Source organism: Rhinatrema bivittatum, chromosome 5 (genome assembly GCF_901001135.1).
Source record: "Rhinatrema bivittatum chromosome 5, aRhiBiv1.1, whole genome shotgun sequence".
In the NCBI taxonomy this organism is placed as follows: Eukaryota; Metazoa; Chordata; class Amphibia; order Gymnophiona; family Rhinatrematidae; genus Rhinatrema; species Rhinatrema bivittatum.
Genome location: NC_042619.1, coordinates 37,100,150 through 37,117,731, shown reverse-complemented (window position 1 = coordinate 37,117,731; position 17,582 = coordinate 37,100,150). Strand labels below are relative to the sequence as shown.

General features: G+C 44.6%; 1 protein-coding gene across 1 annotated transcript in view; it reads right to left on the bottom strand.

The window, feature by feature from the left end:
- Positions 1 to 6,202: 6,202 nt before the first annotated feature.
- The window catches only part of PCF11 (PCF11 cleavage and polyadenylation factor subunit), a 111,930-nt gene continuing 100,550 nt past the window's right edge, over positions 6,203 to 17,582 (bottom strand). The window contains exons 14-16 of the mRNA XM_029602222.1: positions 8,354 to 8,446; positions 7,566 to 7,601; positions 6,203 to 7,309 (exon numbers count right to left, since the gene is read on the bottom strand). Of these exons, the coding sequence (XP_029458082.1) occupies positions 7,082 to 7,309; positions 7,566 to 7,601; positions 8,354 to 8,446 (357 nt within the window). The 3' untranslated portion in view covers positions 6,203 to 7,081. The remainder of the gene's footprint in view (positions 7,310 to 7,565; positions 7,602 to 8,353; positions 8,447 to 17,582) is intronic.

Sequence of the window (17,582 nt, the reverse complement as noted above, 5' to 3'; positions counted from 1 at the left end):
TAGGGGTATCGGCCACTTTAGAGGTAGCCGAATGTGCTTGACCCCCTTTTAAGAAGCGGGAGATGTCTGGGTGGGCCGCTAGGCTGGTGCTGTCCACCCTGGGTCTGAAGCTGGCCAGGGCAGCCAGTTGCACCTTGATGGAGTTGAGGGACAATCCTTTGTTCACGCCATCCTGCAGAAATTCCAGGTTCATGGGGATTTTGACTGTCCATGGAAGGATGTCACGGTCCTTACACCAGGCTTCGAATATTCTCCATACTCGTATATATGTTAAGGAGGTGGAGAACTTGCGCGCTCAGAGCAATGTGTCAATCGCTGGTCCTGAGTATCCACTCTTTTTCAGGCAAGACCTCTCAATGGCCAGACCGTATGCGAGAATCTCGTTGGGTCTTCGTGGAGGATCGGTCATTGCTGGAGCAGATCCCTGTGTAGAGGTAGACGTACAGGGTTTCCCGCCAGAAGTCTTCGCATGTCCGTGAACCACAGTCTTCTTGGCCAGCCCGGGGCCACTAGAAATACCAGCCCTCTGTGGTGTTCTATCTTGTGAATGATTCTGCCCAGAAGTGGCCATGGAGGAAAGCGTACAATAAGTCTTCCTGAGGCCAGGACTGGACGAGGGCATCGATTCCCTGGGACAGCGGTTCCCATCTTTGGCTGAAGAACTTGGGAACTCTGGTGTTGGACCCGGTTGCCAGAAGATCAACGGCTGGGGTTCCCCAGTGGTTTACTGTCCACTGGAAGGCTGCTGTAGACAGTGTCCAGTCCCCTGGATCCAGACCCTCTGCTGAGGTAGTCTGCAGTGACGACGTCATTTCCAGTGATGTGGGCAGCTGATATATCTTGTAGGTTTGATTTTGCCCACGTCATTAGGGGCTCTATTTCCAGAGACACCTGCTGGCTTCTGGTCCCCCCTGGAGGTTGATATAGACCACTGTTGTGGCATTGTCTGACAGGACTGACTGATTTGCCACGGAGTCTGTGAATGAACCGTAGGCAGGCTAGTCTGACTGCTCGGGCTTTCAGTCTGTTTATGTTCCATGCCGCTCCTCTTTGTCCCATTGCCCTTGAGCCGTTAGCTCCTGGCAGTGGGCTCCCCATCCCCGCAGGCTCGCATCCGTGGTGAGCAAGGTGGGGATAGGCTTGTTCCCTCGCTCAGATGGTCTTCTTGTAGCCACCATTGTAGTTGGTTCCGAACCTTTGCTGGTAGCCGGAGGGGGCGGAGTAGTTTTGAGACATCGGGTTCCACAGTGACAGTAGGGAATGTTGTAGGGGCCACATATGGGCCCTTGCCCATGGGACGACTTCTATGGTTGATGCCATGAGTCCGAGGACTTGGAGATTAGTCCCATGCCGTGGGGAGAGTGGAGTTCAACAATGCTCGTAATTCCATCAATCTCCTTCTCCTTGTAGGGGGAAAGGTGACTTTGTTCCATCTGGTGTCGAACCAGACTCCCAGGTACTCTAGGGATTGGGAGGGGCTGCAGGTGGCTCTTGGGTGTGTTGAAGTTCCACCCGAGGTTCTGCAGTAGTTCCTTGACGGCTTTCCTCTGGCGATTTCGCTCTGATCAGCCAATCGTCCAGGTATGGGTGCACGAGGATTCCTTCTTTCCTCAGTGTCGCTGCTACTACCACCATGATCTTGGTGAATGTTCGGGGAGCCGTAGCTAGCCCAAACGGTAGGGCCTGGAACTGGTAGTGATGGCCCAATATCGCAAAGCGTAGGAAATGCTGATGGATCGGTATGTGGAGATAGGCTTCTGACAGATCCAGGGAGGTCAGGAATTCTCCTGGTTGTACCGCCTTTATGACCGAACGCAGGGTTTCCATGCAGAAGTGGAGTACCTTCAGGTAGCGATTGATGGTCTTGAGGTCCAGTATGGGCCAGAATGTTCCCTCTTTCTTGGGCACGATGAAGTAGATGGAATAGTGCCCAGAATTTTGTTGGTGCGTGGGCACCGGTGTTATTGCCTTTAGGGCGAGGAGTTTTGATAGTGTGGTTTCCACTGCCTTCCTCTTGGAGGGGTCGTGGCACGGAGAAATCACAAACTTGTCCTGGGGGGGGGATGCTGTGCAAGTCCAGGTAGTATCACTCTCGGATGATGGATAGGACCCAATTGTCCGACGTTATTTCGACCCATCTTTGTAGAATAGGGTGAGCCTGCCCCCTATGATCTCTTCCTGTAGTTGGGTCTGCTGATTCTCATTGCGTGTTGTGGCTGGGGCCTGGTCCCAAGCCGGCTCCTCTTTTGTTGTGTTTGTTCCAAAAGGACTGTCCCCTGCCGGCGGGGCAGGGGGCTTGGCAAGTGTTTTTGTATGGTCTAAAATGCTGGGATCCTCTGCCCTTGAGTACCCGAGGAGAGGGGCGTTGGTTCTTGTTTCTGTTCTCCGGTAGACAGGGTACTGGGGACTCGCCCCATTTGTCGGCTAATTTGTCCAGTTCACTTCCGAACAGGAGTGTTCCTCTAAAGGGCATCCTCGTGAGCCTTAACTTAGAGATCATGTCGGCTGACCAGCTTTGGAGCCAGAGCTGTCTTCTGACTGCCACTATGGACGAGAGTCTCCTGGCTGAGGTGAGTATCATGTCTGAGGTCGCATCCATGAGGAATGATATTGCCGGGTCTAATGCCTCGATCGGCGTGGTTGCAACCCTGTCCATAGCCAGGCAGGCGTGTGATACCACGGTGCAGCAGGTCGTGATCTGTAAGGTCACAGCTGATCCATCGTAAGACTGCTTGAGGATGGATTCCTGCCGTCTGTCATTGGCATCCTTGAGTGAAGCTTCTCCCTCGACTGGTATGGTAGTGCGCTTTGTGGTGGCGCAGACCAGGGCGTTGACCTTGGGAAACCTCAGGAGTTCCTTCATTGCAGGATCCAAGGGGTAGAGAGCTTCTAGACACTCCAGAGGCCCTCCCTTAAAGGTGGCCTCTGGAGCGTACTGTTCCAGGTCGGTCAGTTGTTGTACGGCCTGTAATGTAGGGAAATGACGTGAGGTCTGGCGGATCCCAGCCAGGAAGGGGCTTGCCTTGGACTCTGCTGTGCTGCATGTGTCCGGGATGGCCAATGCCTTCAGACATTATCAGAGATCTGATAATTTGTCTTTTGGAAAGAAGCACATCAATGGTTCGATATGGTTCCGTTCCTGGAGGGATTACCCCCTCTTCCAAGGGTTCTGATTTCTCCTCCAAGTCATCTGTGTCCCCTAAGGAGAGGTATTTGTCCAGGGGAGGCTCATCTGGTGGAGGCCGGGAGGGGCCTGGGAGGTTCTGGACCACTGGCGGGGGATGTAGTTGTGCCGCTGGTGGCCCTGTCTGTGCGTAGATGTAGGATTGCAGCTCAGCAAAGAATCCCACCCAGGTGAAGTTGCCTGGGACCACATTGGGTCCGATGGCGCTCCCCGAGGGCCCCCCACTGTGGAGGGACTGAGTCGGGAATAGAGAGGTCCGGGGTAGTCTTGCTAGTGGATCCAGAGTCCTCTACAGGCTGAGGGGGACCTTGTCTCGGTTCCCCCCCGAGCTTCTTCGCATAGCAGGCACAGGGCGGAAGTCACCACGGGCTGCGCCGCTCTCGGGTGGTATGCCGGGCAGAGGACTGGACCTTTAGCTGTCTTGGACGGCGGTGCCATGATTTGCGCATGTATCCTGTACAGGTGCGTGTGCTGGAGGCCTGGTTATGCGCTCCGGGTGCGCCTACGTTGTGCACATAGGAACGGAAGATGTGCGTGTGCTGTGCACGTGGGCCTAGTTGTGCGCTCTGCACCACTGAACGTACCGCTGTGCGCTCGGTCCCGATGCGCGTGTTGCTGTACAACGGCACAGATGCACACACCGCTATGCGCACAAGTACTGTGTGCGCCCGGCTGGCCGCTGTGTGCACGGCTCAGTTGTGAGGATTATGCGGCGACCGGAGGGGGGGGGGGGGGGGGGGGGGAAGCCGCCGGCCACCATGCAAGTAAGATGGCGGCCCCCTCAGTGGGAGGACCCTCTTGCCAGATCAGGGTCTAGCCCGGACGGGGCTGCTCAACCCGATTGTACAGACGCTGTCCGAGCCTCAGAGACCGGAGACTTAGAGAAAGTTTTCTACCTTACCTTGTCTCGGCGCTTCCCGGTCCTCTGCCGGGCGGTCTCCGGCTGCGGGGGGAGAGGGAATTACCTTCACCGCCGCGCTCGGTTCTGCACCCACTGCCTCTCAGCTGCTCCCTTTTCAGGGGGCTAAGTCCAAGCCAGGTCGGCTACCGGACAGAGACTGCCTCAGCCGCTCCCATTCCCAGGGGCTAAGTCCACGCCGGGACCGAAGCTTACTTCTGAGGGATCTCGGAAATCACCACAGGAAATCTTGACTGGGGAAGGGACCCTTAGGTATCACCGCAGGAGAACGGGGCTTATTTTGGAGGTAAGGTTTTCTTTGTTTCTTCTTTAAATTTGGAGTTTGGTTTTGTAACACTGTGCGTGTGTGAAGTCCCGAACTGCTATGGAGACGGAAAAAACTGGAGCTCAAAACCTCATGCACGGGTAAATGTAGTGCTGACATCAGATTGAAATCTAACAGTCTCCAACTGCTATCAGGAGCACACTATACCCATTGGTCCTGAGTCCATCTGCTATACGCTAGGAAAGGGAAATTTTTTTTTACTTACTGCATCTTTTTTTTTTATAGCTGTCCTATGGTGCGTCATGAAGAGGACAGCCCAGATGTCCTCTGGAGGGGGGAGGGGCGGCGGGGTAGAAGGAACTAAAAAGGGGGGTAAAATGCGTATTGGCAGTTTCTGTATTGTTTTGTATATTAGGTTCAAGAGTCTTGGACAATGTATCTGGTTTCCATGTTATGATTATGCCTGTTTTGCCAATAAAAAAAAAAAAAAAAAGGTACAAATTGGGGGAAGGGGTATCATTATCAAGTGGAATCAGTTTGGCACCACCAAGACACCGCTGTGATTAGGCAGTCAAACATCAGTAGCCGTGGCTTAAGGAAACTGCTGGGGGAAGTCATTGCAAGGCCTAAAATTACATTTTAGGCCTTGCAATGACAGAGGTCTCTGGCAGAAGCTGTTCACTAACAATTTCAAGATTACTCCACACACATGGTCTATATGAGAGGAATTTTGGTCTCAGTGCTAAGTGATATGTGTAGCATAAAACAAACACAGCACACCATCCCCACAGTAAAGCATGGTGGTAGCAGCAATATTTTGAGGGGATGTTTTAAATCAGTGGGGACATGGAGGCTTGTGAAGATCAAGGGACAGGATATTGCAAAGTACAAGCAGATCCTGGAAGAAAATCTGTTTGTCATAGACCTGGGACTGAGAAGATCCACCTTTCAACAGGACAATGATCCTAAGCACAAAGCAAAAATGGAATGGCTCAGCAAGAAAAAAGTGAATGCTCTCGAGTAACCTAGTTAAAGACTAGACCTGAATCAAACAGAAAATCTGTGGCATAATTTGACTACTATCCAGACAATCCCCAGTCAATTTGAAAGAACAAACTCTTCTGCCAAGAAAAATGGGGGAAAAAACTGCGTTATCTCACTGTTCAAAGTTAGCGGACACTTACTCTAAAGAACTCATGGCCATTATTGTTGCAAAAGGGACTCCCACCAAATAATGAGTCAAGGGTTGTATAGACTTATGTAATTAACTTTTTTTATAGTCTTAATTACTTAGAATATTTCCATAAATATTCTTTTATAATGAAAATTTATAGTGTAAATCAGTGGCACAAACTCCTACTTTAATGCCTTCTGATTTGTATTCTTTTTGACAAATGTTCAAGGGTGTGAAGGCTTTTGCAAGGCACAGTATGTCAATTAAAGCAATGATGCTGGCCTATCCAGTTCAGCCAATTTCTGATCAGCTACAACATTCCATGTCAGTGTGTATATTTCTTATGCTGCACAACAGCTGTTAAACATCAGCCTTACTTAGAGTGACCATATAGCCATGTATAAGCAGACAAGCCACTCCTGATTTTTACCCTCATCACATCCGTGGCGATATAGTTCTGCATTTCCTAAGTAAAGCAGGACTATATCTGCACACATACAATGGGGTAAAACCAGAACTGGCTCAGCTTGTCCATGGAATTATGTGGTTACCCTACCCATACTCATTTTACCATCTCTTGACAGAGTTAACTTTCCAATCACATGCTGCTGCCACCACAGAACAATACAAATTCCAAAAATAAAGACACTGAAACTTAAATATGGTCTATTCTGTTTATTAGAAGAATGAAATATTAACATCTCAGCATTTCAGGTTCACCATCTAATCCAATCGTAACCAACAAAGGAAAAATTTAAATGTTGCAAAGAATTTTCTTCCAATCACGTTTGTCCATAACTAGAAATAAGTGTTTTCTGTTCAGACCATTTATAATCAAGTATCCGTGTATCATGCAAACATAACTCCTCTCACCCAGCAGGTCTGTTAGCTGCCCAGCTGTTTTAAGATGGTACTAGGTACTACATCTGTATTTTATAACCCTCAGTTCACTGCCTTATTAGTTTATTTTTAATAACCTAAATATATATGGAAATGTCACCTTATGTATTGAAAGGCAACAAAAATATCTAGGTTTTCTGTTTGGGAAAGATCTTGACCCCTCAGTGCCCTTTGTGATCCTTTCCGTAACTTAAAGCTCCCTTTCAGTCATCTTGCTTTCAGAGTGCCTACAAGAGAATGTTGTGTTTCAGCGCAGTTTTTAAACCAAAGAAAGTAAAAGAAAAACACTTGTCTTGTTATGGTGTGCATAAACATTACACACCATATATAGCAAAAATATCTTTTATTTATAATTTACAGTTCCATAAGTGAAATTTGTACAATTTCTTTTTACACTTTAACAATTTAATTTTTTGTTTTATCTGCACACATCTACAGAATTCTCACACAATCAACACATGAAACTGTGCAGGAAGTAGGAAATTCAAATACAAAAATGTATTCATTAACGAAACTATAGCTGAGGGCCCTGCCTCAGTTTAATTTTTATATAAAAAGTTTTCCTTAGCCTTGTAGGATTTATTACTTTTTACCGCAGCAGCTTTAAAAAAAAAAAAAAAAAAAAGTTGACAGTGTAATTCAAACCGATTCAGCAACTTCGGGCTCTGTTTTAACCTCTGTTTCCAAAGGTTTCTGTTGCTCTGTACAGGCAGTGGGGGCTTCATCAGCTGGTTCTGGTTCTTCTTTAATTTTAGGGCTGCCAACTGGTTCTTGCAACTCCTGTTTGACGATGCTCAGCATAATATTTAATGGATTTTCCACTGGGGTTTTGCTAGGAGAAGGTGTGCAGTCTAAAAATGATGATGTCTACAAAATGAAAAGAAAGTAGGCAATTCTAGTTATTTACATTATTTATATTCTGCTTATAGTGGAGATGTCATACTAAGTGGGTTCTAAATAACCATTAGCCCTTAGCTGGTCTTTGCATGCCTCCAGATTCTAGCATGTCATATTAAAACTACCTTTTTCAGTTTTTTTTAATAGAAACATTTTCTCTTTAAAAGACAAATATGGCAAATCCAAAACTGTAATCAGTAGTTTGCGGTTTAAAAAAATCACTTACATTTTGGTAATCTTCATAACATGATGGATGGTAAATCTAGAATAAAACAGAGTAATTGAAGTGTTATAGATATCTTCTGACTCATAGAAATATTGACAGAAATTTTGTGTAAGAACTAAATAATCAATTTCTTCAAACTATGGTATTGGCAGCTTTAATTTCTGCCATTGCAATTCCTTCTATTTCACTACAGCATCAAATCATCTCAGCTGGGCAAATGTTTCTAAATGGATTCCTCAGCTGCATTTAAAAAAACAACAAATTACCTACATTTTAATTTTTTTTTTTTTAATTGGCAGCTCTATGACTTATATGAATCCCTACAAACAAACATGTAAGAAAGCCAAATTACCTGAAGCACCAAATTCAATGTATTTTTTAATTGGCCTAAAGATAATGATTAAATATGTTAAGGCAGGCATGTCATAGGAAAGGATTCAAGTATCTCCTTGCTCTAGAAGCCTTTTTATAAGACTTGCCAGAAAGTTTAAACCTTTCCAATTCATAAATTAAGATCAGCAGCAGCATCGCAGCTTTTGTCTCTCTCAATAAAGTCCCAGAATGTTTAAACTGATGACTTGGGAATGTGTTTTTTTTTCCAGTCTACAGAATGTTTCCACACATGGTGGAAGTCAGCAAAGTTGGAATGATATCAGAAGATGAAGAGCACTAATAAACCCTTCCAAGGATCATTGTAATTGACTTGATTCACTCAGTGAAATAGATGTACTCTTTCACAACTATAAGACTAATACCTTAATATAATAAGCTAACAGAACGCAAGATACCTTTTCATCTACCCGAATAGCATTTTTCAGATGCCATTCCTCCTCCTCCTCATCCCAGTACTGTTCAAACTGCTCTTGACAAATATCACAACTCTGAAAGGAGAGGAAAATATTCATCAGTTAAGCACATTCATATACCAACTAAACTTATTCCAGCTGAACCTTTGAAAACTTGTAAGTGGGCTTCTCTTCCCAATCTCGCTCAACAGTGATTATCAAAAAGAAAAATGAGCATTTTCAATAATAAACTGTCTAAAAGCACCAATGAGAATTTGAAAGAATTATTCATTCAAAATCAATCACTCCTGTAATTGTTTCAGATAGTTATTCATCAAAGGGAAGAGACAGGATGAAATTACAGCCTTGATAGGTACTGATTGTTTAAAAGGCTCATCAGACCTATACCAGGCAGGGAGCCTACCCAGATCAATTCAGAAATCACAGGGAAAGAAATATGAAATATCCCTCGGGTTCAGGTTAAGCATGAGCAAGATGTAAATTTCCCAGTATTGCAATAAAATTACACAAACCTAATTTCTGCAATGCAATACTGGGTGTGCATAGCAATAATTGCTATTGAGAAATATAGTCTTTTCTGCTAATTTCCTTTCCTTAATCCAAGCAGACCAGTTCAGACATGCCAGCAGATGGAGACAAAGAACATGCTTGCTGACATCACCCCATATGGGGACCCCCCTCTACTAACCTGATAAGATCTGTGTACCACAGGCACTTGGGTCAATCATCAACTCACAATGCCCAACTACCTTTGTAGCACCTGACCCACCACAGGCCATGAAGGAAAGAGATACAAAAGACCCCTGCTCGCCACGGTTGTAGGGGTTGCAAAGCTGAATAGTTGCTGTGGATGGGCAGATTAAATAGGCCGTAATGGTCTTCTGCCATCATGTTTCTATGAATCCTTCTCCTTCCTGTGGCTGAAAAAACACTCCCACCTTGACACTCCTCCTCCTAGTGCTTAAGACTGGCTCCCCCTATATGTGAGAAAGTAGACTCCTACAACTACCACTCTCCTAGTTCCAGGGTATGTTGGCTCAAGAAATCAGGTTGAACATTCTCCACCACTGATATGCGAACCACTGAAATCACTCTCATGTGCTTTTCTACTACCCTTTCTAGCAACAGGCTCATCTCTCCAGCTGCCTTAAGGACATCTAGTACATCCTTGGTGACTGACATATGCAACCACCATTGTGCTGTCTTGAGAGAACTCAAGTCTGCCTGCCTGACCTTGAGTAAGAGGAGTAAATTCTTGCAAAGCCCTTCTTATTGCCCTTGTCTCTGACTGACTGATGGACCTTTTGGACCCCAAAGGATTCAAAGCTCCTTGGCAACCTGTTTCTGACAAAATGCTCCTCAGCTAAATAGACCGGCATTGGTCATTACTACAGAGTTTCCAGATCTTCTCCCACACCAGGATCTGTTGTCTCAGGGTCTGTAGCCATTTTATCTTATGGACTGACTTGAGAGCGCACAGTTGATCAAGAAAGGTTATTCTAGTAGAATGGTGTTCACTCAGACTGGCCCTGACCTCTGCTGACAGCAGCAGCTTTTTGGCATACCTCTGCAACTGGGGGAAACCATCTTGAAAGAAGCAATCTTTATTAGGACCTCATGTGTGATCTCGCCTACAGCATTACAGCCACTGATCCCAGAATCTGAAGGTGACCCCATGACCTGAGCCTCCAAGCTGCAAACATATCTTGCACTTGACTCTGAACTTCTGAATCCTTTCTATCATATCCACTCAATCCCTTCTGGGGTTGAATTGGACTCCCAGGTACTCAAACTTCGGTGGGTTCTAATTTGCTCTTGAAAAAATTCAACACCCAGCCCAATTCCTGCAACAACTGGATCACTCTGGCAATGGCACATTGACTCTCTGCTGCTGACTTTGCCCAGACTAGACAATCGTCCAGATATGGATACATCAGAACTCTCTCTCAGTGCAGAACTGCTGTTGCTACTTTCACCTTGGAGAAGGTTCTTAAAGCCAGTCCAAATGCAGTGCTCGGACATGGAATGACCTCTCCACCCCTGGACCATACTGATGCTCCTCCCTGATGGGAATATGATGATAGGCCTCTGTCAAATCCTCTCCCTGTCTAACCACCATTGTAACTGATCTCAGCTCCATTCTAAAATAAGAGACCCTCAGCATTCTGCAGCATGGTTATTGACAAGGTTCTAAGATGCATAACCATATTACACCAATTCTTTGATCTCCACATTGGCTGCCAATTCAATTCAGAGTTAAATACAAAATAGTTACTGATTGAGTCTACCACAACATCCACTTCCCCCACACTGGACAATACAATTTTATGTATTAATAAGCACTCACATGTATTAAGATCTGCTCAATGCAACATTTTGGAGACTCCTTCTCTGTTCTGCACAGCTAGGGGAGATACGAGATGGGGCTCTCTCTGTTTCTGGTCCTCTTTTTAGGGAAATTTTACCAGAACATTTGCATACAATGTTGTTGTACAACTTTTGAAAAATCATTAAAAACTTATCTGAACAAGCACATAGATTAATTTAGCAGCAAACATCTAATTTATTTTATATTGGCACTGATCTCATGCATTTTACATAGTCTTTATAGTTTGAGACAGCAGTAGGTTTGAGAATATTTTTCCTTTAGTTCTATGTTTTATAATTGGTACTGTTGAATTTTATGCATTTATTATATATCTTTTTTATTGTCCCATGATGTTTGTTTTTTATTTTGCTTCAATTATGTTACTTTATATGTTTTTTAGTACCTCACCAAGAACCGCTGATGAGTGTGGGCTAATAAATAAAACCAAATGGGCTGAAAGCTTTCTGGTAATGAAGTCAAAAGTTTTATTGTATCTCTCTGTCCAATATAGTCCAATTTAGATTATATTATTCTTTACTGATTTTTGCTATGCTTGCTATGACCAAAGATAGAAGCTACTATTTTAGACAATAAGAATAAAAGATATGTACACAAACTTGCACAAGGGTGCACTATTAGACTTTTTGGCTCCATGGACAAGATAATAGATTATTTTAATTGGTACAAAATTGATAGGTGTGATCTTTCTTATTGTAACAAAATGTACTATGCTTGTAAATAATTGCAATTAGGACCTAGGTCATACTGACCTGTTAATGATCATGATCTAAGACATGTATTGCTGATCTTGTATCTAGAACATATGTGACTGTATGTATTGAATTTTGGAAATGCCTCAGAGTTTGCTCGAAGTGTGGTCTTCTCCAATGTAATATTTTTTCCTATGTAGTATTACATTTCTAATAAATTTGATAAGATTTGTACTGCAACACAGGTAAACAGTGAAAGACCAACCCAATCAGGAGATATCCACCAAAACATAAAGGAAAGTCAAAGATTCTTAAGATCCACACAAAGATTCAAATTTCAATGGATGAGAGTTTATTCATAATGTTAGGTCCCCCGTGTAAGACTATTCTCTCAATCTGCAGTGCCATCCTAACATTGGGATAGGTACATGGCCCTGAGCACCATCCCATGAGACAGGGCCTATAACCAGATCTGAACCACCTCCCGACACAGAAGGTACCTCCCTGCTTGTTGACCTACCACATCGCCACTTGGTTATTGGTTTGAATCAGGACAATCTTTGTCGGACAGCCAATCTATGAAAGCCCATAGTGCGTACCTGATCACCTGATGCTCCAGAATTTGATTTGGCAAGTGATCCTAGGTGCTGAGCCCATCTACATGAGCTCCCCCAGTCCAGGGTGGATGCATCTGTGTTTAGGACAATTTGGGTAGCGGGACATTGGAAAGAGATCCCCGTTCCAGATTCGGAAGTACCTGCCACCAGGACAGAGAGTCCCGGAGGGGTGAGGTGACTCAGATGCGATCCCGGAAGTTCTGCTTGGCCTGGTGCCACTGTGACTTCAGGATCCACTGGGGGCCTTGTGCATGTGCAATCATTCCAACAGAGTGACATGGACGGTTGCGGCCATATGGTGATATGTGTGCCTGAGTCTGAGACCAACATGGAGACTGATTGACCTAGAATCCTCTGCTGCCTTGACCTGCTTGCATTTCTGGCCATGTGAATCCTAAATGCGCTATTGAGCCTGACCTGGAGAAATTCCAGGAGACATCTGGACGGCAACTGGAGCTATCTAAAACTTGTGATGGGTGGTCATAGGATCACAAAAGCAGAAGGAAAAGGTCAGAACCTCAGGCTAAAATTTCAACTACAGTGGCACCTGTAGAAACAGTCTAAGTCTTGGAAATCTCCCCGAGGGTGAAAAAAATGACAGGACAAAAGACTAACAGAAGATTGATAAAACACCAGGCAATTAGGCCCCAATTTGGGAAGAGGATCAGGATAACATAGGTCTAATTTTTTTTTTTTTTGGTAAATTATGTTTTTTATTGCTGAAATAACAAAATACAATATACCAGAAGTATTCAATAAACATTACTTAACATTGCATTCCGAGTTATCTGTATCACGGTAGCATGTGTTTTTGAAGCTTGTTTCCCTTACATGTATATATGTTACCCCCCCCCCCCCCCCCCATGGGTAGGATGCGTCAGATACTTATTTGTACATCAGACATGAATTCTATCAGTTCACACACAAGATAAGAAATCATCACAACTCGCTTTGTAAATTATAGGGTTGGTGGTTCCAACCGAGACACCCAGAGTATCAATACTTAAACAGAACAAATATGTTGCTCATGCCTAGCTTGGCCATTTATCCAGGTCAAGATGGGCCCCTGATCCGCTGAAATGAATTCAGGGTATGATTCTTTAGCGCAGTCAGCCGAAAGAGAGAGCAGGTCCTCTCCAAGCGAAGAAGCACTGCCTCTTTTGTAAGTATTGCGTTAGTTCTCCAGTGGGCCGCTAGTTCGCATCGGGATGACGTGTGTATAAGATGGACTAATTATTTTTATCTGCCCACAGATCCATGTGTAGATTGAGTAATACACATTCAGGCGTGCTAGTTAACGATTCTGTTAATATTTCATTTATAATGGTGTATATCATGTCCCAAAACTGAGATACTTTAGGGCACTCCCACCACATCTGGAAACAGGTCCCCCTTCCTCCACACCCTTTTCAACATTAAGTCATCCCTCTGAGGATAAGTCTTGTGGAGTCTCACAGGTGTGAGATGTCATCGTAGCAAGACCTTATAACTTTTCTCAGAGAGAACAGCTGAAAAAGTGCCCTTCTTAATGTTATCCCATTGTTCTTCTGAAAGCGAGTGTTTCAGGTCTTCTTCTCACGCCCTAATGAATGTCGGCTTGTCCACCAGGTCCGCATTGAGGTACTTATATAAGCAAGCGATCAGGCCTTTCATTCTATCTGCCTGATCGCACTAATTTTCAAATTGCGTTTTACCCAGGATTAAGTCTTTACTTATTCCTTCTGATAGCATGAAGTGACGTCATTGCAGGTATGGGAAAACATCTATTGAGGTTAATTGTGTCCTGTCCCTAAGGGTTGAAAAGTCTAACAAGGCCCCAGCTTCCCAAAATTGTCCAAAGCGGGTAAGCCTGTTCTCCACCTTTAATGCAAAAGAACTGGCCTCTTGCCCCGGTGTAAAGGAAAGTTTATAATGAATAGCAAAGCTAAAAAAATACCTCTGGGGACCCACCAATCTAGTCCTCCATCTCTGCCATATTCTCAAGGTGGTTGTTGTGGCGAGGGGCATTGTTTGAATGGGTAACCAAGCCTCACGTGGTTGCCATGTCATCGCCCATAGGGGCATTTTCCCGATTAGAGCCTGTTCTAATAACACCCACGGCTTTGGTTCCCTCTTGTTATACCAGTCAAATATTGCTCTAAGCTGCGCAGCCGCATAATACCAATCGAGGTGGGGTACCCCAAGACCACCCTTTAATTTGGACTTTTACATAATATTCCTGGCTATATTGGGGGTCTGCGTTTCCAGATAAATGCAAAGAATCTCTCTGCCGCTGTTTTAACATGTCTGATAAGTAGATCAGTAAAGATTGAAATAGATAGCAGATACGAGGTAGCACATTCATTTTTATAGAAGCAATTCTACCAAACCAAGATAGAGAAAGCCCAGCCCAGGAATCTAAATCATAAAAAAAAATTTTGAGAAGGGGTTTGTAACTGAGTTTATATAAATCCTCTAGTAAATTGCTGATATATACCCCTAAATATTTGATCTTCTGAATAGCCCATTTGAAGGGGAAGCTTTGCCTTAACCAAGAGGAAACATCGGTAGATGTCGAAATATTCAACAACTTGGATTTCTCTAGATTTAATTTGAATCTGGATGCTGCACTAAACTCTTGTAAAATGTTCACAGCTCCTGCTAATGACTCCTCCAGAGATGTTAAAGTAAATAGGATATCAGCAGCGAAGAGAGACATTTTATAATTAGCCCCTCCCCACCTTCACCCCCTGTATCCTAGTGGAGTTCCGCATTCGTATAGCAAAGGGTTCTGGAAATAAAGCGAAGAGCAATGGGGATAGTGGGCATCCCTGGCAAGTTCCATGCTGGATCTCAAAAGGGTCTGAGTAAAATCCATTCACCTTTACCCTTGCCTGTGGGGCGTTGTATAGCTGTTTCAGCCAATTTAGAAACAGGGGGCCAAAATTCATCCTAAGACCTTAAATAAGAATGGCCAATGTATTAAGTCAAAGGCTTTCTCTGCATCTATTGCCAGGAGGTCTTTTGGGATCTTTTCTTTCTTCACCCACCATATAAGACTGATAATTTTGCGCACGTTATCAGCGGCCATCTGGCCCGGAATAAAGCCCGCTTGTTCTGGATGAACCAGGCAGGACAGTTCTTGATGCAGGCTTGTGGCTAAAATTTTAGCCAAAACTTTTAAATCCACATTTATTAAAGAAATAGGACAATAGGATCAGCAAATTGTCAAATCCCTCCCTGGTTTGCCCAATATGGAAATTCCCGTTGTATATTGCCCTCAGTGGTGTAGTGAAGGAGGCGGCAAATTTCTTATAAAACTGAGGCGTGAAGCCGTCCAGGCCGGGGGCCTTGTTAGCCGGCCCTTAAGGTCTTTAATTATTTGTTGGATTTCTAGAATTGATATTTCTTGGTCAATGCTTCTCTTCTCCTCTTCTGTGATTCTCGGAAGATCAATATGTGCTAAAAACGCTGTGATTTGAGCATGAGAGATGGAAGGATCAGCACTATATAAGCTCTCCGTAGAATTGCTGGAACCGATTCCTAATATCAATAGGAGAACTCAATATGGAGCCTTTATTATCCCTTATCCTTGTAATCTGATTTTGAGAAATGCACTTTTTCAATTGCTGAGCCAGCAAACGGCTAGATCTGTTGCCCCATTCCAATTGTTCTTGTATCAATTAAGCTGAAATGCAATTCTATCCATCTCCTGCTCACTGAGAACATAGGTCTAATTTATCTTCTTTTTGACATGAGAAACTGTGTTCGTGATATTCCCATAGGTTCATTCAATTTAGGGATTTACCTACCTGAGACTGTCTATGTTATCTATAAAAGAAAACCTCACTGATGTACAAAGAGAGACAGAGGCTAGTACTTCTCATAAGCAGAAATCCTGCCATTCTGTACCTCCCAGGGATACCTGTATTGCTTACTGATATACAATAAAAAATTAATATTTGTTTCTACAAAATTTTGGTGTGGTATCCCTGTGTCCGTGGAGAAGTGCCTTAAGTGTGTTTGGCGCTTAACATTTGGCGACAGAGGTGGGACTCCGCGGCGGCTGAAGCTACCATGCACTGCGCAGTCTTGCGTCTGAATCTGCTGGACAGGCTTAGACCCAACACTGGTACTCTGACTTCAACTGGCTTTTTGTGCGAAGACCCGCACATTCAGCACAAACGATCGGGGTAAGAGCCCTCCTCCCCCGCGACGCCGCTCCAACCATCCCTGAAGCCTACTGTCGCTGGATTCCGCCCTCCTTGCCTGAGACTGCCATCCCAACGCCAGCTTCGCCTCCCGCCAGCCTCCTCCACGCTGCCTCACCCAATCAGCGATTGCGCCCGGCGGTGACCTCATCTACGACCGACTCCTGAGGCCTACAAATCGCTGCTCCATCCTGTGGCGCTGTGCGCCAAAGGAGCACGAACAAGGGGCCTGCCCCTTGTTGCGCGGCCCCTACCTACCTGGTACCCCCCCCTTTATCCCGACCCATGTCTCCCGCAGCACTTAGCTCAGTCCTTAAGACAAGCCCCCAGCCACCCTCCCTCTCATTTTCCAGTCAGAGTTCCATTCACCTCCAAGCCCTGCTCCCTCCATACAACCTAATCTCTCCACTCCTCCTCTTACCTACCTAAACCCATTCCCCAAAGTTCTTCGAACACTAATACACTCTATCTCCACCTCACATCAGTAATTTCCTACCAATTCAGATATGCTCACCTTTCCTATTCCTACCATCAAGCACTCCCCACAGCACCACAAAAAACCCCAACCAACCATCCCATTCTCCAGATTACTATTGCCCATCATGATATCCCCACTCACCCAATTCCTTGGTCTCACCAACCTCTCTCTCAAACTCATCAACTCTCAATCCCTAACAAAAAGGACCCCTATACTTAATGACCTCCTTCTCGATACCCAACCGGATATATGTGCTATAACAGAAACTTGGTTCAAACCCACTGAAATATTCCTCCTGAACCAACTTCCCACACGACATTGTATCTCTACCTAGACACAAAAAAAAAGAGGCGATGGACTACTTCTGGCCTCCAAAAAGGAACTCTGACTAATCCCTCAGTCCATACACACCCCCCCCCCCCCTAAATTCGAAATCGGACTCTTTAAATCAACCTCACTGCAAGTTTGCCTAATCTATACGCCCCCCGCCTTCTGGATAATAATCCCTTACCCTACAGATTGTCTATATTGTAAATACTCGTTAACATTCTATATTATCATACCTTTCATGTACCTGACTCTGCTACGCTAGCTCTTTTTACCCCCAGTTTTAGCTCCCTTTCGTTACCTGTAATTTCTAATTCCTAAAGTTAATGGTTACCCCTGTTCAATGTAAACCAATGTGATATTCCCCATGAATGTCGGTATAGAAATGTTTCAAATAAATAAATAAATCAGCTGTTCTGGATGTTTGACTATTAAGAAGTTATACCCAGACACAGAGAAAGAGAGCAGACTTGAGGTAGCACTCGCGCCACAGTGGTATGCAAAAGACAGATCTGTATGTA